A 22,351-nucleotide genomic window follows, 5' to 3' on the forward strand; every position below is an offset into this window, starting at 1 on the left:
AACTACATGATCTCCAGAGGTCCCTTCCAACCCCTACCATTCTGTGATTCTGTAATCGACTATCCTACGGTTTGCCATGGACTAATCCAAACTGCACTGGAACAGCGTGATACCCCTGAACTGTACAATACATCGATGATCTCATCATGTGGGGCAACAAAGCAGAAGTGTTTGAGAAGGGAAAAAGAGCAATTCAGATTCTTCTGAAAGCTGGTTTTGCCATAAAAGAAGCAAGGTCAAGGGACTTGCAGAGAAGATTCAGTTCTTGAGAATAAAATGGCAGGATGGATGCTGTCATGTCCCTATGGATGCGGTCAACAAGATAGCAACTATGTCTCCACCAGCAAACAAGAAGGAAGCACAAGCTTTCTTAGGCCTTGTGGGATGCTGGAGAATGCATATTCCAGGTTATAATCAGCTTGTGAGCCCTCTCTATGGAGTAACCTGAAAGAAGATCTATTCTGAGTGCGGCCTTGAACAACAACCCTTTGAGCAGATCAAACAGGAGATAACTCCTGTGACAGCTTTTGGGTCTGTCCAGGCAGGACCAGCCGTGCGTAATGGTCTCTACAGTGCAGCTGGGGCACGTGGTCTCACCTGGAGCCTCTGGCAGAAATCATCGGGAGAAACCTGAGGTCAACCTCTAGGCTTTGGAGATGAGGGTATTGAGGATCGGAAGCCCTCAACACCCCAACCGAAAAAGAGATCCTAACAGTGTATGAGGGGGTTTGAGACACTTCAGAAGTTGTTGATAGGCAAGCACGGCTCCTCCTGGCACAGCAGTTGCCTGCGCTACACTGGATATCCCCTCCACACATCACACGACTGACGCTACATGGACTAAGCGGGTAGTGCTGATCACACAGTGAGCTCGACCAGGGAAACCAAACCACCAGGAATCCTTAAAGAGATTATGGACTGTCCAGAGGGCATAGATTTTGGAGCATCTCATGAGGAGGTGGCTCATGCCCAGGTGGCACCCTCATACAATGAGTTGTCATCTACTGATGAAAGGTGTTATGCTCTGTTCACTGAAGATCCTGTCGTGTTGTAGGAAACCATCGGAAGCTGTGATGTGGAGTCCCACACAAAAAGTTGCTGAAGCCACGGAAGGAGAAAGGGTATCAAGGCAGTTTGCAGAAGTGAAAGCCATCCAACTGGCCCTAGAGACTGCTGAACAAGAAGAGTGGCCAGTACTCTCTACTCTGGGGGTGACCAGAGCAAAATTAGGGGCAGAGGGGAGGGCATCAAGATTGCCTTGCAACCGTCAGCTCCAGGTGAGCTTTGCCTTTCCTAGAAACGTACTTGTGCAACACAGACAATAAATGCCAAGTACTTTTCTGTAACCTGTCCTTACTTTCACCTCCTGGACACCTGCTTTGTGGCCCACACCAGTGCCCTCTCCATACACAGCCCAAGCCCCACACTTGGTCCCACTGTCCAGGAGCCCCGTGGGATGCATTGGTTCAGGGGTGGGGAGAGACCACCAGGGCAAAATGCCCTGAGAGCCCTCAGTGCTCAGTCCATGTCTGCCCTCCTGCACTGACAGCACCCTCAGTGCCTGACCACTTCCCAGTCCCAGCCGTGTCCCACACGGAGGGTGGCAGACAGTCCTGCTGTAGGGTCAACCAAGGTCTGGGCAAGTAGAGAGACTGGGCACGGTTGGGTGTTCCCCCAAGAAAGGCGCTGAGACCAGCAAACCTCACCCATTACCTGCTGGTGGTGGTGCTGGCAATGGCCTATGGGACAAGCTGGGGTGGTGAATGTCCTGCACACCTTCCTGGTCTGTTCATGCCACCAAGGGCACACAGCAGCCTCCTTTCTCCTGCACCTACGTGTCTCTGCTCCCTTCATGGACAGTTGGCTCTGCACTGCACACCCACGGGAGCGTGTCCTCACCCTGCATGGTCACACAGCCCAGCCAATGTTGTTGTTTGTTTTTTTTCTTTCCTGGTCACTTTGCAGTCCAGGCCAGCTCTCCTCACCTCCCTTGCCCTCAGCCCAGCTGAGCACAGACCAGCAGAGCAGCCCATTCTGGGCTGGCCCCATGGCAGAGCCCACCACAGGGTGAAGCAACACTTGGGGAACTCACCCCACAGCCCCTCTACAGGGCTCAGCAGCTGCTGGGGGGCAGAGAGGGGTCTCTGCTTCCCCATGAGCCCCTGGGCTGGAGGCTGAACATAGCAGGGGGAAAAGGAGGTTAGTGAAACTTCGTGATCCCTGGTCTCAAGTCCAGGAGATCCCCACCACAGACTGCCTGAGCTCCCCCAGTTCCAGCCCCTCTCCCCAGGCCAGGTCAAACACCCTGGCCCAGCGACAGAGCAGCCTGCCCCAAGCATGTGCCTGCAGAAAGAGTTTCTCTTTCTCATGGATTCCTCCCTGCAGGCAAACAAATGCTCCCTTGCTCTTCTCCAGGGACACCCCTTCTCCACAGAGAGCCTTTCCCCAGGTGAGTGTGTCTCTGCTGGCCTGGCTGGCCGTTCATGGTTGCCTCCTCATGCTCCTCGCAGGGCCCCGAGCTGGCGGTGCTGCTCTGTAGAGGGAGGGGGCTGCGGTGCCCTGTGAACATGGAGTGACCCTGCACTGGCCATGCTGTTCATAGTGCCGAGCAGCCCCAGCCGTACGACGTTCACGCTTGCTGAGCCCTTTTGCATCTTCCTTCATGGCTCAATAGCCAAGGATGGGGCTGGGCAGGATTCAACCCAACCAACTCGAAATTTCTTACCCGAAAAATCCAACCCAAAATCTAATTGAAAAAACAACCAAATCCACCCCAAAAAATCCAAGCCCAAAAAATCCAACTGCAAATATCCAACCCCAAAAAATCCAAAATCCAATCCAAAATACAACACGACAAAACAAAATCCACCCCAATATCCAACCCAACCGACCCAAAATCCCAGGGGTCAAGGCCAGCTTGGACGGGGTTGGAGGAACCTGACCTGCTTGAACATGTCCCTTCTGATGGCAGCCCCACCACTGCGGGCAGCAGATCAGCAGTTGCCATGCCACCACCGCCAGACATTCAGCGCTGGCCCTGCCGCTGTCATGTCACAATGACTGTCTGACACGCCCACACAGAGGTAAAAATCCAAACCCAATAATCCAACCCAAAATCCAACCCAAAAATTTGAACCCAAAAAAGTCTAAAACCCAAACCCAAAAAACCCCAACCCCAAAAAACCCAGCCTGAAATTCAACACAGTATCACAGAATCTTCAGGGTTGGAAAGGACCCTTAAGATCATCGAGTCCAACCAAACAACCTACAATCTCTGCCCCTAGAGCATGCCCTGAAGTGCCACATCTAGACGTGTCTTAAATACCTCTAGGGATGGGCACTCAACCCCCTCCCTGGGCAGGCTGTTCCAGTGCCTGACCACTCTGTCAGTAAAGTCATTCTTCCTAATATCTAACCTAAACCTCCCCTGCCGCAGCTTCGGACCATTTCCTCTGGTCCTGTCATTATTCACCCGGGAGAAGAGGCCAACCCCCACCTCTCTCCACCCTCCTTTCAGGTAGTTGTAGAGGGCAATGAGGTCTCCCCTCAGCCTCCTCTTCTCCAAGCTAAACATGCCCAGCTCCCTCAGCCTCTCCTCATATGCCCTGGTCTCCAGACCCCTCACCAGCCTGGTAGCTCTCCTCTGGACACGCTCCAGCACCTCAATGTCCCTCTTGTACAGCGGGGCCCAGAACTGAACACAGTGCTCGAGGTGAGGCCTCACCAGTGCCGAGTACAGAGGCACAATCACTTCCCTGCTCCTGCTGGCCACGCTATTCCTGATACAAGCCAGAATGCTGGTGGCCTCCTTGGCCATGGGCACACTGCTGGCTCATGTTAAGCTGGCCGTCCACCAGCACCCCCAGGTCCTTTTCTGCTGGGCAGCTTTCCAGCCACTCTGCCCCAAGCCTGTAGCGTTGCTTGGGGTTGTTGTGACCGAAATGCAGGACCCGGCACTTGGCCTTATTAAACCTCATACAGTTGGCCTTGGCCCATCGATCCAGCCTGTCCAGGGCCCTCTGCAGAGCCTTCCTACCCTCAAGCAGATCAACACCCCCACCCAGTTTGGTGTCATCTGCAAACTTACTGAGGGTGCACTCAATCCTCTCATCCAGATCATCGATAAAGATATTAAACAAAACTGGCCCCAAAACTGAGCCCTGAGGGACACCACTGGTGACCGGCCACCAAGAGGATTTCACCCCATTAATCACAACTCTCTGGGCACGGCCATCCAGCCAGTTTTTAACCCAGCAAAGAGTACACTTGTCTATGCCAGGATTCGCCAGCTTCTCCAGGAGAATGCTGTGGGGGACGGTGTCAAAGGCCTTACCAAAGCCCAGATTGACAACGTCCACAGCCTTCCCCGCTTCCAGAAGGCGGGTCACATGGTCATAGGGAGAGATCAGGTTGGTTAAGCAGGACCTCCCTTTCCTAAAGCCATGCTGGCTGGCCCCGATCCCTTGGCTGCCCTGCGCTTGCCGTGAGAGCTCACTCAAGAGCTGAGCGAGCTCTCCCCAGCTGTCTCTTCTGCAGACTCTCTATCCATCCATTGCAGCACCTCAAGCTTTCTGACTTGTCCCACACACCTTGGCAGTTATTAAGTCAATGTCACAGCTCTGTGAGAGCACACAGAGCTCCAGCTCCTCCTGTCTGAGCCCCAGGCTCTGGGCTTTGTCACACATTTGGGCTGCAGCACCTCAGCTGTGGCACCAGCGCCAAGCTCTAAATTGTCACAGATCTTGTGCCATAGATCCTGGGCAAGCAAAGACTTTCTCCTGGTTTGAGGTAAAACAGAACCAACTTTCTGTTCAGTAATTTTATTTCTTAGCTAGGCCTCTTCTAACTCTCTGACATTAACAGCATGTTGTGTCTGAAACGGTTTGTTCAGAGTGATAAGACAGTTTGTGCCAAGGAACGCTACGCAGCGAGGCTCTTGCTTATACTTATTGCTATAACAACCAAGGTCAGCTAATTCTCATTATTTGCCCCATTAGAGGGTCAGAAGCGGAAAAGCGTAGAGGGGTCCCACCTGTGGGTAGGAGCGGACAGGACAGGTGACCAAAAATTGACCAACAGGAGTATTCCCATCTGAGAGAGCTGGGACACTTTAGCCTGGAGAAAAGGCCAAGGGGAGACCTTATTAATGTCGACAAGTATCTAAAGGGTGGGTTTAAGGAGGATGGAGCCAGAGACTTTTCAGTGGTTCCCAATAGCAGGACAAGGGGTAATGGGCACAAGCTGGAACATAGGAAGTCCCGATCAAATATGAGAAAAAAACTTCTTTACGGTGAGGGTGACAGAGCCCTGGAACAGGCTGCCCAGGGAGGGTGTGGAGTCCCCTTCTCTGGAGACTTTCAAGACCCGCCTGGATGCAGCCCTGAGTCATGTGCTCTGGGCAATCCTGCTTTAGCAGGGGAGTGGGACTAGATGATCTCTAGAGGTCCCTTCCAACTCTGAAAAATTCCGTGATTCCGTGATCCCATCTGCCCCATGCTCAGTATAAAAGCTGAGGGATCAAAGGGTCAACTCTCTTCCTCCAACGGCTGACGCCCGAGGAGGACCCTGTCTGTTGATCTGCCCTTCATCCTGAACCATGTGTTCCTGACCCCAACTCTGGAACCTGGTTCCCACCCGTCGCTGGGTCCAGCCTGGGACTTCCCCAGTGCCTGCTGGTGACATCATCCTGGGAGCTTAATATGGTTTTGTATATACTGTATCTATTTCATTATTTTCTTTTTTATTTTATTATTAATATTTCATTAGTTTAGTTTCTTCTAAAGTCGTAAATCTGTCTTTATCTCTCCCTCTCCTCCCCGTGCACGGGAGGCTGGGGGGGATCATCGGTCGCCAGCCATTGGCCAATTTGTCTAAAACCACGACAGACTTTCCTTCAGAGCAGAGACATGCTGGTCTGGATGGCAGGCAGCAATGTAAGGGTGAAAGTAGGGGCCCACAAAGTTAGAAAACTGTGCTCTTCCCGAGGCAAGAGAGAAACAGGGCTTGCCTTTGCAGCCCTGACAAAAGAGGGCTTTTCTGTCTGTGGTGTGGTGGAGGTCAAGCTGATCTCCAGGAAGGACAAGGTGCTGCTGAGAACGTCCTTGGTTATGGACACTGATCCAGATACATGGTGATAATTGTTCACCTGTTCCTTGATTGTGTTATCAAAGAGGGGAATGAAAGATAAAGGCAAGAAGAATCAGCAGCATTTGGAAGTGTTGGCACAGGAGTGGAGACCCTGCTGTGATATGCCTCGCATTTGTGCTGGGCAGCTTTGGCATCTGAGGTAGCGCCACGGGCCTGCATTTGACCACTAAGTTGAGCAGCCGCCCTGGGCTAGGCTAGGCAACGTAGGGATGTCCATGGGAAAACTTTGGTTCCACTTGGGGGAGATGTAGGAAATACAAGTGAAGGAGAAGAGAAACACAGGCTGAGCTCCCCCTGTGGCACGTGACTCCATCTGGGCAGATGAATACCTCCGTCGGCTGCACTAAGCATACTGAGGCGGGACAGGTTGAGTTGTCCTAAACGTGATCATCTTCTGTCATTTCAGTTGGCCGAAGGGATTCCCCACCATCATCCAGGACGATGCCCCCAGATGCTGCCCTGTCTCTCACAACTGCTCCATTAGAGCTTGCAGTGCCCCGCACCTGTCCTGAGCCACCTCAAATGTCACCCTGTGTTTGCATCAGAAAAGGTCCCCCCTGGCCTCTATCTCCATTTTTAACATGGCAACTCAGATAAAGAGCTCACACCGATTTTGTGCAGCTGAGCTGAGGCAAGAGGAACCCCACCTCCTGTGGGTCTGTGGGATGCACTGGAGAAGCTGAGTGCCCCTCCAGCCTGGGGAATGCTGCTGAGAGCTGAGGTGCCTACATTGGCTTGGCTCAACCCCCGTCCTGCACAGGTGGAAATGATCCCCTGCCTGTTACTGCCTACGTGCCCTGCCTGACAATGGGAGAGGAGTGGGGGTTTTGAGATGGGAGCATTGGCACCTCCCGTAGATGCACACATCCTGGTAGAGCAATTCCCACTGCAGGAATCAGTCTGGCCAGTGTTTAGAGAGAGACCGTTGGTGATTACTTCAGTTTGCTTTGAATCCTGTTCCCCAGGAGAGACCCTGCTGCCTTTCAGGAGCTGTCAGCCCTGGAGCCCCAGGGCCACCTTGTGGGAGTCGGGGAGGATGGGGAGGAGGCAGAGAGAGTTATGCCTGGTCTTCTGCTGAGCTGGGCTGGGCTCCTGGGATGGAGGGAGCTCACGGCAAGCGGGCAGCGCTGCAGAGAGACAGCTCTGCCCAGGAGCAGCTCCTCTGCCAAGCGCAGCAGGGCTGAGGGCACTGCCTGCAGGCAGCAAGAGGAGAGGAGGGAGGCAGCATTAGGTTAAAGGCAGCCTGGAGTGGGAGGATCCTGAGAGTTAATAGGGGGAGAAATCTTCATAAAGCAAAGCGGCTGTAGTTCCTGCAGAGACCTCCAAAAGCTGGCACATCCCACAGCCCATGGGACCTTTCAGGAGCACTCTCACAACTCCTGTGTTGTGTTTTAGGAGGACATGCTGGCGAGCAGGGCTTTCCTGTGGCACCATCAAAGGCACAGGGCATGACGGCTGCCTTCTTCCATGAACAGCCCAAGGGCTGTGAAGGTGGGTGTGCAGCCGGGGGTGCCCAGGGCTGTCCTTCAGAGCAGGGTCCCTGCACCCCAGGGGCTATGTGCTGGGGCAGGGACATATCTCCTGCCAGGGTCAGCTCTCAGCCTGCCTGGGGAGCTTCCCACGGCAACTGTGGGGAGAAGCTGTGGGTGGAAGGAGCAACCACGGGTAGGGGGGGCACCTGCTGTTGAGAGTATGCTGCGTGTGTCAGGGCTGCTCACAGCTCAAGATCACCTCCAGGCATCCCGGAGAGGACTTTTCAAGATGGAGTTCCCTGGAAGGGAAGTGTCCCTCTTTTGAGATCTCTCATCTTGTTGGCTGGGTGGGCAGTGGCACATTTTCAAGGCGACTTTTCAATTGCAAACTCAAAGGAGAGATCACTGTATAGATTGGGAGCTTTTCTGGGTCTGTGTTTAGTTTCCAGTTTTTCAGGTTTTTTTGGGGGGATACAGACAGAACCAGCATCCCCTTTCTAGTCTCCTCAGGGTTTGTGGGACCTGCTCTTTAGCCCCTGCACACACGGAGAGGCTGCAGGGCAGAGCTGGGCACAGAGGGGCTGGGCTGGGGTCTGGGAGCACTGGAGGGAAGAGACGAGGGGCCAGGGAAGCAGCTCCTGGCAGGGAGAGCTCCAGGCAGCAGAGATGGGCAGGGGAGGAGGGAACTGCTAAAGGAAACCCTGTTGTAGGGGAGATATCGGCACCTCCCAGCCACCCCCACAGTGCAGATGTCTTCCTTGAGCAACCCAGCCCAGCCCTTGGACCTCACGGCCGTGGGTTCTCAGGTGGGAGTCACCTTTCTGTCCAGCAGAGCAGCAGAAGAGGCGAAGGGCATCCCTTCTGCCACGTGCCCATTTCTGGTGATCAGCAATCGGGACGAGGGTAACTGTCCTGCCTTCTCACTGTCCGGGAGGTGGCATGCACAGCTGGGTGAGGGTAACGCTGTCCTGAGGGCTTGGCTGCCTCTGCCCTGGCCTCTCTCAGCCAGACCCTCACAGTATTTTTCCTGCTTTATCCACACATCTGTTTAAACTTATATTTTATCGCTGTCAGCCTCCCCGGGGAGGGGAATTTCAGCTGCAGAGTCCCACACTGATCTTGTTCATCCATTCCTGTAGTTTGTCCATGGAAATAAGTGTCCCAGCTTTCCTCTAAGCTGTGGGGCTGTGGGCAATGCAGTCTGTGGGGCTGGGGAATGAGTCAATTTTCTCTTACTGAGGTGCAAAAATTAGGACAATGAGCTTCTCCTTTGGGCATCCATCCAAGCTGTGAGCTGCCCTCCAGGATTGAAATCTGTCCCGTAGCACCACTGTGTTATCTGAAAGCCCCACGGAGAAACACAGAGACTCTGTGGCTGAGGAAATGCTGTTGGGTTGGTGAAAGGAGCCCTGTGTGTCCTTGGCTAGAAGTGGGTGCCGAGACCTTCAGAAAGGGTGAGACATTTCATGGTCTGAGGTAGATCCCTCTGCTCTCAGCAGTGTCTGGTTGCAACATATGAGTGTGATGACCCTCCATCTCATGAGGCTGCAAGGGCTTGTCAGCTGGGAATAAGATGGATGGACAAACCATGTTCCCCAACTCTGCTCTAAGCCACAGGCAATCATCCTGCTTTACAGGACTCACTCTGTTCTCCTTGAGTGTGGCAGAAATGCTGAGTGTTTTTGACATGCAAGAAAACTCCCCAGGTGAGATCTGGGGAGCTGTAAAGAACCTCAGACTTCTCAAACTGCCTTCTGGAATCTTAGTTCCTTAGCACAGAGAGTGCTGATGCTGACAGGCCCTTCTGCATTAGAAGTGCTTTCATCAAAGTAGAACACCAGGGTTGGTCCCTGACTCCACCGTCCCATGAACGCACTGCTGCAGAGCAGCGTGGACTCCTCAGCAGCCGGCAGGCAGAGGCCCTGCTCCTCCCGCCACATTCAGCCAGCACTGACCAGAGCTCCAGCCATGGAGCTGAGGAAGGTCTCCTGGAAAATGAACAGGGGTGTGTGCAGCAGGGGCAGAGTCCATGGGAAACGGATTTGATTTTGCTTAGAGAAGTCTCCCCTAACTTACTGTGTTTTCCTGCTTGAGCAGGTTGCCCAGAGACAGCAAATGTCGAACAACAGCTCCATCACCCAGTTCCTCCTCCTGGCATTTGCAGACACACGGGAGCTGCAGCTCTTGCACTTTGGGCTCTTCCTGGGCATCTACCTGGCTGCCATCCTGGGCAACGGCCTCATCATCACGGCCATTGCCTGTGACCACCGCCTCCACACCCCCATGTACTTCTTCCTCCTCAACCTCTCTGTTCTTGACCTGGGCTCCCTCTCCATCACTGTTCCCCAATCCATGGCCAATTCCCTTTGGGACACCAGGACGGTTTCCTATGCAGTATGCATTGCCCAAGTCTTTCTGTTTGCCTTCTTGGTCGGAGCAGAGTTTTCTCTCCTCACTGTCATGTCCTATGACCGCTACGTGGCCATCTGCAAACCCCTGCACTACGGGACCCTCCTGGGCAGCAGAGCTTGTGTCCACATGGCAGCAGCTGCCTGGGGCAGTGGGTTTCTCACTGCTCTCCTGCACACGGCCAGTACATTTTCCCTACCCCTGTGCCAGGGCAATGCTGTGGACCAGTTCTTCTGTGAAATCCCCCCAGTCCTCAAGCTCTCTTGCGCAGACTCCAACCTCAGGGAAGCTGGGCTTCTGGTGGTTAGTTCCTGTTTAGTCTTTGGGTGTTTTCTGTTCATTGTAGTGCCCTACATGAAGATCTTCAGGGCCGTGCTGAGGATCCCCTCTGAGCAGGGACGGCACAAAGCCTTTTCCACATGCCTCCCTCACCTGGCCGTTGTGTCCCTGTTTGTCAGCACTGCCATGTTTGCCTACCTCAAGCCCCCCTCCATCTCCTCCCCCGTAATGGACCTTGTGGTTTCAGTGCTGTACTCGGTGGTGCCTCCAGCAGTGAACCCCCTCATCTACAGCATGAGGAACCAGGAGCTCAAGGATGCCCTGTGGAAACTGGCCCATGGGATGCTCTTTCCCTGACAATAACATGCCTCTCTTTCTCTGCACATTTCACAGCATTTATCTTAGGCCAGAGTATGCTTTTTACTCTTGTGATAGTCCTACTTATTGATATATTTCTGTGTCTACTTCTCTTAGGCTGTGTCTGACTCTTGCACAACACTGTGTCAGATGCGGCCTGTCAGATAACCGCTCTTCAATAAAACAGGATCTCCCACGTTTTCATGGTTCAACCCTGGCCAACAACTAGGAAAACACAGCCATTTACTCACTTTACATCCCCTGCAACAACAAGTAGCATAAGGAAGTGAGGGAGAAAAAGGATAAAACAAATCTTGTGGCTTGAGGTAAAGACAGATTAATAGACAAATAACATAAGAGGAAAATATTAATATTAATAACGGACAAAAGAATATACAAAATAATTGATGCCACACAAATTGCTCTCGTCACCCAATGAATGATTGCCCAGCCTGTCCAAAGCAGCGATCGTGGATCACTGCCCCCCAGCCAACCCCCGTTTATACGCTGACCATGATGGCTACAGTATGGAATCTTCCTTTGGCCAGCTTTGCTGAAAAGGTGCAAAGCCTGGCGAAGAGAAGGCTTTGGGGAGACCTAATAACAGCCTTCCCACATCTTCTTGGCTGTCACCATGAAAATGCATCCAGGCTCTTCACTATTGTGCCTGATGGAAGGATGAGGGCCAATGGCATCAGCCGAAACAAATGAGTAAAACTTTCTCCATGCCAAGACAGGCAAACACTGGAGAGGATTTCCCAGAGAGCTTGTGTCATCTCCATCCTTGGAGCTTTTCAAGCCCAAAATGAAGGAAGCCCTGAGCAACCTGGTCTGACCCCATAGCTGAGCCTGCTGTGAGCAGGAGGGTGGTCTAGAGATCTTCTCAGCTTCCTTCCAGCATGAATAATTCCACATCTCACTCCACCATGGATCTTTTCTTCATGAGGGGAGGGAAATCAGTCAGGTTGCTGGTGACCATTGAAGTCAATCACAAAGTCTGGTCAGATGATCTGGAACTTTCTTGTCCCACTCTGGGCAGAGTTGCTCAGATGCAGCGCTGCTTGGCATGTACCACCAAACATCCCTGATCTTTTCCATTGCTCCACCATTTCCTTTTCACTCTTTTCCCAATCACAAGTTCTTCCCCTTGACCATCCTTGTACCCTTCCATGCAAATAGCCCACCTCTATTTCCTCTTTCCTCCATGGTCCTAGTTTGCCCTCCTTTGTACTTTCATTTGGTGTTTCCGAACTTCTCACCATGGGAATGTGTACCTTGGTGAACAATGGCATTGATCAAGTGCCTCCTTTTATTATCTGTAGTGTCCTGCAATTCCTCATGCTGCTATCTTGTCAGAGGCAGCACATGTCAGGGAGAGCCATCTGCACGCACACATTAACGACTGGCCCAACGGAGCTTCATTCCTGGGGGACCCTGAAAAACTCTGCGATTCAGCAAATGGAAAACTCCCATAGTTTTACAAGGAGAAGTGGCCAGGCCTTGACTGGGGGCAGGATCACCCCACAGATGAGGGCATGCCGTGACCTGACTGGCCGAGGACTGACCCCGAGGAGAAGGGCCTGGGCATTACGAGGGATGCAACTTTAGCCAGTGGTACATGCGGACCGTGAACTGGACTAGCTGCACACAGGGCTGCATTAGAGGGCACATGGCCACCCAGACAAGGCACTTATAATCCCCCTTGACGCAGCACTGGTGTGGCCACATCTGGACTCGTGTCTGTGTCTCGTGTGTCATGTGTCTGTGTGCGGGGCTCTCTGTTCTGAAGGAAGGAGGAGGAACTGGAGAAGCTCCAAAGGACGTTGGAGGAGTAACTGGAGAAGCTCCAAAGGACGTTGGCCAGGATGGGGTTTGGGGCCTGCGTGGGGAAGCTGAGGGAGCTGGTGTGACAGAGAGAAGACTTCACCGAGAGGTTCAAATTAACAATTTATTTGGACTTCACTCACAGGTCCGATACGCCCCTACTGCAAGTTCTTATGGGTACAATGAAAGACTGCACTATTGCAATTTAAGGGGAAAAGAACAAAATAATTCACAGAATACGCTATTACCACCTAACAAGTGATCCCAAAAAGTAACAACACAAACCACCAGCGCACTAGATATGAATACCTTAATGAATGCACAAATCACGATCTTAGATGCTAGACATCATATGTACATTATAAATCACTTACCCTCTCTCTCAGGTAAGGCCACTCAATCCCGGGATGTTACCTTGCACAGCGTCCTGGACAAGGGGGGGCAGAATCTCCTACAGGCCAGCTGTATCTTTGGAAGATCCCCCCACACTTTTCTCCCCAAAACTTTGGACTCAAATATCCTTTTTCCGGGACTGTGCTTGAATGGATTACACTATCTGGGATGATTATCTCTGGTGGTTTGATGGCCCCTCAGATAGCAATGTTTATTTTGTGATGTCTGGTCTCAAACTCACTGAATAGTGGTGGGACTTGACTCAGGGCATTTTGTTTGTTAAAGGCACCATTTGGTTTCAGTTCTTACTGTAACGCAGTGTTGAGACCACCCAGGCTGAGCCATCTCCACAGCTCCCCCGAAGTTGTCTCTGCATAGATAGGGATCAATAAGCCTCTGCCAAGGCGAGATGGAGCTGAGTCGAATGACAGCTCCCTGCATCTCACCTTTTGTGTTCTGAAACCAGTGTAGCCAGGTGCTCCCATTCAGCTGGGCTTCTGTACCTTTTGAAGTGGAGGCCCAGGGCTCTCTAGCAGTAGCCTGCACCTGCTTGAAGGGTGGCTTCAGAGATCATGGAGATTTTCCTGGTACTGAGAAGAGATGGAAACCTCAGCAAAGTGCAGCTTGGAAGGTTCCGACTGCATGTGAGGAAAAAGAAATCTCACTCAAAGGGTTGCACTGTGGTGCAAGCGGTCACCCAGAGGGAGTCTGTATTAGCCCATGGCTTTGTGTTTCAAGGAACAGCCGGTGAGAGTGGAGAGACATCAGAAAAGATATGGAAATGCTGGGGTGAGAGCGATGTGGGAAAGCACGATGGGTGTCTGCAGCCTGCAAGGAAAGAGGTGCAGGCATGGGACAGTGATGGACAGCCTGCAGTAGAGGTGGCCTAGGGCTCTGGCAATGTTAAGAAGCCCAACAGCACCAAGCTCATTGTCCCCTTGGCTATGGCAGTTGCCTCTGCCACCAAGGCCTACTAGAAAAAACTTTATTTTGAAGCTCTGGGCTTGGTTTCTGCTTCACTCTTGCATGAGGAAGCCAGGAGGTGTTGCACAGCCCCCCTACACTTGGCCTTGCTCACCCTCACACCCCACTACCCCCAGGAAGAGCCCTGAGCCACACCTGAGGGGCAGGATCTGCCTTCCCAGGGCCTGAGGGTCAGGTTTGGCCTTTCTGCTTCATCAAACAAAGCAACAGTTTTCTCCACATTACAGCCACCTGCACAGTGCCTTTGCCTTCCTGCAATCCCAGCCTCCAGCTATCTCCTCTAACGAGTCCATGGGGAGACTTTGTCAGCAGTGGCCCTCAGTGGGGCCCATTAATGCTTCAAGGTACTTGCGTTTTCATTCTGATTTCTTGAACAGTTTTTTCAATCTTCTCTCAGTATCTGAGGTTCGTGGACTCAGAGCTAAATACGCCATGGGGCTCATTAAAGTACAGAAAGCCCTAACAAGCTGTTTCCCTTCTTTTAATTTCCTTCAAGTCTTCAAGACTTCCTCAGCTAATTTGAGTTTTTTCATAGTGTAGTTAAGAAGGAAGATTTCAAAGAGAACCTAATATATTATTATTATTATTATTATTATTATTATTATTATTATTATTATTATTATTATTATTTTAAATTTATTTTTCAGTTTAGAGAAGAGGTGATAGAAGTATTCTGCAATTGATATTGATCCAGAGGTCTGGATGGCTAGGAAAAGCAGTCCCTTGAGGTGACACTGTGTGGACATCCTTGCTCCTCACCCCCACAACCCCACCATCTCTGTCATTGGCCAACTGGGATTTACATCAGTGTCCTTCCATCAGACTTCTCCACTGGTCTCTGCAGCTGGATGTTACAGCTCCATTGCACCAACTCCCACCTGATCCCCTTAGAGACCTGGCTGCGCCCAGGCACAGAACAATTTTTCCTCTTTGCAAGCAAAGCAAAGTAAAGAATAATCATATTTGATAAACACTAAAACACCCTCTGCAGCCATATGCTAAGTACAAGCTGCCTCTAATGAGGTTGCTTTTCTACGAGGGATAATCTTATGAGAAATAGGTATGAACAGAGAGGTATAAAGAGTTGGCTACAGGAGCTAATTAGACTGAAGGACAGGCAAACTTTTAACTACGTGAAGCTCAAAGCAGCAGCTGGATGGGTGACAGGAACCTGAATGGACAAAGAGAAGGAGAAAACGGGAGTATAGTAGAAAAGGCCCTTGTCTAGACAGTCTGCACGGAAAAGATGACTTTAGAGATGGTCATTGTATCAGGACAGGTGAAAACATATGAAAGATTAGAGAAATTAAGTACACTATATAACAGGCAGAATAGTGGTAATGAAGTTCCAGGGGAAGATTGAGATTTCTGTGGAATATCCTTCTTGAAATGTCATGGGCTTGGTGGAGGTCTCTTGTGAGAGAGGACAAGCCAATGTTGCACCCAACTCTGAAAGAAACCAAAAGTGCAACCCCGGGAACTACAGGCTGTACAAGCTCAGTTTGGTGAGGAGTAAACCATCAATATCTCTTGGGCGATATTCCTGGGTGCCTAAAAGAGAAGACCACATCCAAAAGGAGCCAGCCTGGACTTTCAAAGGGTAAATCATGGTTCACCAGTCTGACTGCCTTCATCATGGAGTAACATCATTTGTGCATGAGGGGAGAAGAGTGGATGCCGTTCACTTCAACTTCAGCAAGATTTTTGACATGATCTCTCTTGTACTCAAGTTAGGACAGTACAGTCTGGAAGGGCAGACAAAGGGATGGTAAAACACCAGTTGGATGACGAGGCCGGGAGAGCAATGGTGAAGGGGTCATACCCTACCTGGAGGCCACTGGGACATACTGTGGGGCAGCACACGAAGCTCTCCTGGGCCCTGTTCAGTTTAACACCTGTATCCATGACCCAAAGGAGGTAACTCCCACCATGCTTAAGAACAACAAATGCCGCATTCTGCACCTGGGATGAAATAATGCTGGACACAATATAGACTGGGAGAGGAGTGGCTAGAAAGCAGCCCTGCAGAAAGGGATCTGGGGGCGCTGGTCGACAGCAGGCTCGATGGGAGTCAGCAGTGTGCCCCGGCAGCCACGAGGGCAAACTGCATCCTGCGGTGCGTCACACACAGCATAAGCAGCTGGTGGTTATCCCACTGTATTGAGCACTGGTGCGACCTCAACCTTGAGCACTGTGTGCAGTTCTGGGCCCCACAATGTAAGAAGGATGTGAAGGTACCCAAATGTGCCCAGAGGACAAAGCTGGTGAAAGGGCTGGAAGGCCTTCTTTATGGTGAGGGTGACAGAGCCCTGGAACAGGCTGCCCAGGGAGGGTGTGGAGTCCCCTTCTCTGGAGACATTCAAGACCCGCCTGGATGCAGCCCTGAGTCATGTGCTCTGGGCAATCCTGCTTTAGCAGGGGAGTGGGACTAGATGATCTCTAGAGGTCCCTTCCAACTCTGAAATTCTGTGAAAATTCTGTGAAAATTCTGTGAATCTGTATCTGGGACACGACTGAAATGATTACCGCAGATGACAGAAATCACCCTAGCGAAGGTGCAGCTACCCTCTGGAGACCCACCTGCCAGTCAATGAGCCTTTCAGAGAGCAGAGGGTGGCACAGAAACCAATGCTGATCCTAGGATGTGGTCACCAGTAGTAAACACGGCGTACATGGCAAAGGTGCAGAAAAGAGTACTAACGCCATGACGAGCAGACATAGTCCTTTCCCTAGTCATGAAGCTGGCCATCAGCTGGGCCAGGGTGGTGGTGCAGTAGCACATCTCCAGGGAAGATAAATGCCTCAAGAAGAAGCCCATGGCAGTGTGCAGATGCTGGCTTTCCCGCATGATGGTGATGATGACGATGAGAGCGTTCCAAAATGCACACACCATGCAGGTCATAAGGGAGATGAGGAAGGGATTTGTCTAAGGGCTGGCAACATTCCTCATTCCATAGCTATGGGAGACTCCATGCTTGTCCTATTGCCCTTTCTCCATGGAATTTTTTATGTCCTTCTTTTCCCCTCTAACCCTGTAGGGAAATTGCGAGGAACAACATTTAGTTCGGTTTTAGATGCTTGGGTGTCAGACAGATAAGTCACTGCAAATACATTTCTTTGTTTGATTAAAGAAGGAGTATAGATCCTCGTTCACATAGTCACTGGGTCATACCGGTGAGGTAGATTATAATGAAGTCAAAGTGGGGTGTCCACAATTCTTTGTGGACAACATTATCATAGGCAAAAAAAGAAAGAAAAGAAAAAATCTCACCCAACAACAATGACAACAACAAAAACTAATAAAGGAAGGCTGGGCCTATAATGAGTTACATTATGAGTCATATGCTGAAGAACATGAACACTCTGCAGCTTCTGAAAACCATCCAGTCACCAGTTTCCACAGGGCATCCTTGAGATCCTGGTTCCTCATGCTGTAGATGAGGGGGTTCACTGCTGGAGGCACCACCGAGTACAGCACAGCCACCACCAGGTCCAGGGATGGAGAGGAGGTAGAAGAGGGCTTCAGGTAGGCAAACATGGCAGTGCTGACAAACAGGGAGACCACGGCCAGGTGAGGGAGGCATGTGGAAAAGGCTTTGTGCCGTCCCTGCTCAGAGGGGATCCTCAGCACGGCCCTGAAGATCTTCATGTAGGACACTACAATGAACAGAAAACACCCAAAGACTAAACAGGAACTAACCACCAGAAGCCCAGCTTCCCTGAGGTTGGAGTCTGCGCAAGAGAGCTTGAGGATTGGGGGGATTTCACAGAAGAACTGGTCCACAGCATTGCCCTGGCACAGGGGTAGGGAAAATGTACTGGCCGTGTGCAGGAGAGCAGTGAGAAACCCACTGCCCCAGGCAGCTGCTGCCATGTGGACACAAGCTCTGCTGCCCAGGAGGGTCCCGTAGTGCAGGGGTTGGCAGATGGCCACGTAGCGGTCATAGGACATGACAGTGAGAAGATAAAACTCTGCTGCAGCACAAAAAAAGAAAAAAAAGACCTGTGCAACACATCCTGTGTAGGAGATGGCCCTGGTTTCCCGGAGGGAATTGGCCATGGCTTTGGGGACAGTGGTGGAGATGGAGCCCAGGTCAAGGAGGGCGAGGCTGAGGAGGAAGAAGTACATGGGGGTGTGGAGGCGGTGGTCACAGGCAATGGCCGTGATGATGAGGCCGTCGGCCAGGAGGGCAGCCAGGTAGATGCCCAGGAAGAGCCCGAAGTGCAAGAGCTGCAGCTCCCGTGTGTCTGCGAATGCCAGGAGGAGGAACTGGGTGATGGAGCTGCTGTTGGACATCTGCTGTTTCTTGGCATGGGGGCTCTGTCCAAAGGAGGAAAAAAAATGCAAAAAAAATTAGGACAGACGCCTTATAGGAAAGACAATCTCCTTTTCAGGGATTATGTGTTTTTAATTTTTTTTTAAGTGTTTTTTACTATCACATCTGGTGACTGTTCTATTGAGGGGTAGAAATCCTCATTTTTATGACTCATTATCCCACAGGAGAGCTCTGCCTTTCTGGGGGCAGCTGGCAAGCCCAGCAGGACAGGCAAAGCAGAGAGTCTGGGGTCCCAGAGACGAGATGTTCTGAGGGGAGAGTCAGCTCGTTGCCCAGCAGACAATGCCCAGAAGACATCTCCAGTGAAGGACCAAAGGAGAGCTGCCTGAGCCCCCCCTCCCCCAGTCCACGTTGGCAGTTTCCCCCCAGCCCTTGCCCATGTCTCTGCTGCCTGGAGCTGCCCCTGCCAGGAGCTGCTTCTCTGTGCCCACGTCTCCTCCCTCTCCCTGCTCCCACAGCCCATCCCACCCGCTGGGGGCTCAGCTCTGCCCTGCAGACCCCTCCTGGCAGCAGGGCACTGCCCAGGGCCATCTCCCTCTTTGTGGCTCCTCAGGAGGAGATCAGAGAAAGCCTGATGCTGGAAGCAAAGGTGCTGCTGGTGCTGTGTGTAGGGAGAGGAGGGGCTGAAGGCACTTTGTGAGCTTTCTGGCAGATCTGCTGATCCCTCAGTGGAACAGTGACAGCTCCTTTCCCTCAGGAGACAGCTGAGAGCACAGACCCTGCAATGTCTTCATCTTCCAGGCAGCCCCTGCCTTGTCTTTCCTCTGTAAATGCTGCCTCTGCCAGTGCTCTGGGGGAGATCTGCAGCTGTGGGCAGCCCTGACCCACACAGCACACTCGAAAAACAGCCAAAGGACCCTGCCCTGAGGGGAGTCTCTCCTTTTACCCAGAGCTTCTCCCCACAGAAGCTCGGGAGGGAACTCCTTGGGCAGGCTGAGAGCTGACCCTGGCAAGCAGCAGAGTCCCTGCCCCGGCACACAGAGCCCTGGGCTGCAGGGACCCTGCGCTCAAGGACAGCCCTGGGCACCCCTGCCTGCACACCCACCTGTCTTCAAAACCCTGCCACAGTCCCTCGCAGAAGGCAGCCCTCCTTCATTGTCACTGCGATGGTGCAGCAGGGCATCCCTGCTCGGAAGCACACCCTAGAACCTCCCTCCAGGAGACTCCCCTGCATTGCCCTACAGCCAGAGACTGACTGTGTCAACAGGTGTGAAGATTTCCCCAAGAACGAGCTCAGAACTCTCCTCCCACTCCCAGCTGCCTTTATCCTCTCTGTGCCTGGCTCCTCTTGGGTGCCTGCAGGCAGTGCCCTCAGCCCTGCTGCGCTTGGCAGAGGAGCTGCTCCTGGGCAGAGCTGTCTCTCTGCAGCGCTGCCTGCTTGCCATCAGCTCCCTCCATGCCAGGAGCCCAGCCCAGCTCAGCAGCAGAGGACCAGCCCAAGGCAGCCCTTTCTCTGCCCCCTGTGGGCTCCCTCCAGGTGTCCCTGGGGCTCCAGGGGAACCTGCTGGGAAACAGGATGAAGTAACCACTGATGTTCCATCCTTCAGCTGGGCAGAGACACTTCTTTCCTGCAGTTGCATTTCTCAATTAGACAGATATAGGTCCAAGAATACTTTTTTTGTTTCATTGTTTAATAGGACACCCAGACAATGCTGGGTAAGAATCTGCTTTAACTCTTCTGAGAAAAGCGATTCAGCTGAGTCAATGGAGGGTCCTCATCCTGGGCTCGTAGGCCTCTGAGTTAAAGGAGGAGCATGGCACAAACCCAGTGGAGGTGGGATTCCTCTCGTCTCACTTCAGATGTGCCCCAAATAGGCTCCTGTATGTGAGCTCCTTGTCTCAGCTCCCTTGCTAAGGAATGGAGATGGAGGGCAGGAGTCAGATGTTCTGACACAGACACCTGGGGACACATTTGGTGCCAGAGGTGACCAAGATGCATGCTGGTCACCGCAAGCTCTAATGCAACAGTTCATAGAGACAGGGCAGTATCTGGGGGCATCTTCTTGGAGGCTGGTCAGAAAATATTTTGGCCAACTTCGATGAGAGGAGACAACCACATGTAGGACAAGTGAACCTGTAACTCTTCCTTATGTCCAGGGCAGCCCATGGAGGGACTCAGCTGACCAAATGGAGTCATGTGGCACAGGGACAGCAGAGTCTCTCTCATTGTGGTAATTGTCTTATGTGCCTAACCTTCATGTCCTAACCTAACTCAGGGCAGCTGAATCTTACTTTAATTGACACATTCAGGCCTGTGGTGCCATGGGAGGTGCCAGGGCTCTCCAGCACAACTGCATGCAGCTGACATGGACAGCACAGGTCCTGTACAGGAGCCCCGACCCCATCCAGACTAGCTGTGGGACAGGCATCCCCCAGGGCATCTCAGACAGAGGTGCTGCCTTTGGGCCACTGAGTGAATCCCACCACTGCAGTGACGCAAGGGCTGTCCCTTCTCTTTACGGTAGATGCCGGACATGGAATGAATACCAAGCACATCACACCAGGGTCTCCACACGTGTTCCTTCACTCTCACACTCTGCTGGTTCTTCTCTCCTCCAGAGTTTAAACATCCCCTTGATGATACAATCATGGATCAGGCCAATGATTTTCACAGTGGACCTCAATCACAGGATTTCCACACTCAAGGACATTGTCAACATCATCTCTTCCTTCCTGAGATCAGCTTCACCTCCACCACAGGCCCTCAGGCCTGCAGAGACGCAACAGACATCAAAGCCCTCTCCTGCTCAGACTGACTGCTGAGCTCTGTTTCTCTCTGGCTCATCAGAAAGCAGGGTTTGTTCTCTTTGAGAGAACCTCATTTCTTCTTCACACGACTATCTCCCATCCACTCCAGCATGTCTCTGCTCTGAGCAAAGCCTTTGCACAACTGAGGTCTTGAGGTCTTGGAAGAAGGTTTTCCCACTGCAATTTTGCTCTCAGCGCAAATGTGCCACAGCTGAGGTGCTGCAGCCCAGACATGCCCCTGATGCCTTCAGCCTGGGGCACAGAGAGGAGGAGCTGGAGCTGTGTGTGCAACCTCTTCCTTCCACTTGGAGGGAAGAACAGCTGAGGGGTGTTGGGACAGCTCACATGCCTGGGCTGCTGTGATGGGTGGGCTCAGGATGACCAGGAGGCCAGGAAGGTCAGGAGGGGTTTGCCCTCAGTGTGAAGGATCTGCTGAGATGTGTGCAGCTCCTCTATGGAATGAATTGGTTGGGTGAGCCCCTGTGGGTGAGTGTCAGAGGAGAGACTAATAAGGGTGACATTGTGGTGGGAGGCAAAGAACCTGTTGAAGTCCCCTTGTAGACTTTAATTGTCCTGGAATTCAGTGGAAGGAGACCAAAACAGCATGCAAACAGTCCTGGATTTTTCTGGAAGGTCTTGGTCAAGGCACAGCTCGGGGCACAACTCTTTATAGCACAGCTGCCAGTGTGGTCTACAATGGTGATGTCATCTGCAGCTGTTACTCTCAAAGAAGAAAGAGCTGGACATGGATGTGAAAACCAGTGTCAGCCTTGGCTGTCATGACCATGAAGTTGTGGGGTCTCACCTGGGAAATAGTGGGGTCTCCCCATGGGGAAGCTCCATAGGAAAAGGAAACATATGAGAGGTCGATGAAGAATTAAAACAAAGGAGGAATTTAGAAATAAGGGAGGTTTTAGAAAAGCCAGAGCTCCCCTGGACTTCAAGGGCGCAAGGACGGGGAGTTAATTCTTGAGGAACAGTTAAGGAAGTAAATGAAAATTATTGACCACCACAGAAGCGTGTCACTAGTGTTGAGTAGAGAGGAAGGATCACTTCCCGCGACCTGCTGGCACTGCTCTTCCTAACACAGCCCAGGAGGCTGTAGGCCTGCTTTGCTGCAAGGGCACACTGCTGGCTGTCGGTCAGCTGCCTGTCTCCCAGAACACCAAAGGTCCTTCTCTGCCAAAGTGTTGAGAAGCTCTCAGTCACTCAGCCCCCAACTTACACGGGTGCAGGGGACTATCTCTCCCTGGGTCCAGGGCTTGCTTTTCCCTTTGCTGAACTTCGTGAGGCTCTTCTCTGTCCAGTTTCGGACATGCCAATAATTATCACAGTCTGCCTGAATCAAAGGATGTGACATGGACATTTTCAACTAATGGAAATGTTGTTTTTTCATATGAA

General features: G+C 52.0%; 2 protein-coding genes across 2 annotated transcripts; one reads left to right on the forward strand and one right to left on the reverse strand.

Moving 5' to 3' along the window:
• Nucleotides 1-9,667: 9,667 nt before the first annotated feature.
• Nucleotides 9,668-10,664, forward strand: LOC141736721 (olfactory receptor 14J1-like). Its single transcript, XM_074571280.1, has one exon. It carries the CDS (start codon nt 9,735-9,737, stop codon nt 10,662-10,664), a length of 930 nt encoding a protein of 309 aa, XP_074427381.1. The 5' UTR covers nt 9,668-9,734.
• A 6,243-nt stretch (nt 10,665-16,907) lies between these two features.
• LOC141736722 (olfactory receptor 14A16-like) lies at nt 16,908-19,381 on the reverse strand. The gene is made up of 2 exons (XM_074571281.1): nt 19,248-19,381; nt 16,908-18,186 (listed from the first exon to the last, which is right to left on the reverse strand). Exon 2 carries the CDS (start codon nt 18,160-18,162, stop codon nt 17,197-17,199), a length of 966 nt encoding a protein of 321 aa, XP_074427382.1. The 5' UTR covers nt 18,163-18,186; nt 19,248-19,381; the 3' UTR covers nt 16,908-17,196.
• Nucleotides 19,382-22,351: the final 2,970 nt, after the last annotated feature.

This window comes from Larus michahellis (assembly GCF_964199755.1).
Source record: "Larus michahellis chromosome W unlocalized genomic scaffold, bLarMic1.1 SUPER_W_unloc_2, whole genome shotgun sequence".
NCBI lineage: Eukaryota > Metazoa > Chordata > Aves > Charadriiformes > Laridae > Larus > Larus michahellis.

What these genes read in the sequence shown, in the direction of transcription:
- LOC141736721 (XM_074571280.1), top strand. Translation starts at nt 9,735, where the DNA reads ATGTCGAACAACAGCTCCATCACCCAGTTCCTCCTCCTGGCATTTGCA.
- LOC141736722 (XM_074571281.1), bottom strand. Translation starts at nt 18,162, where the DNA reads ATGTCCAACAGCAGCTCCATCACCCAGTTCCTCCTCCTGGCATTCGCA.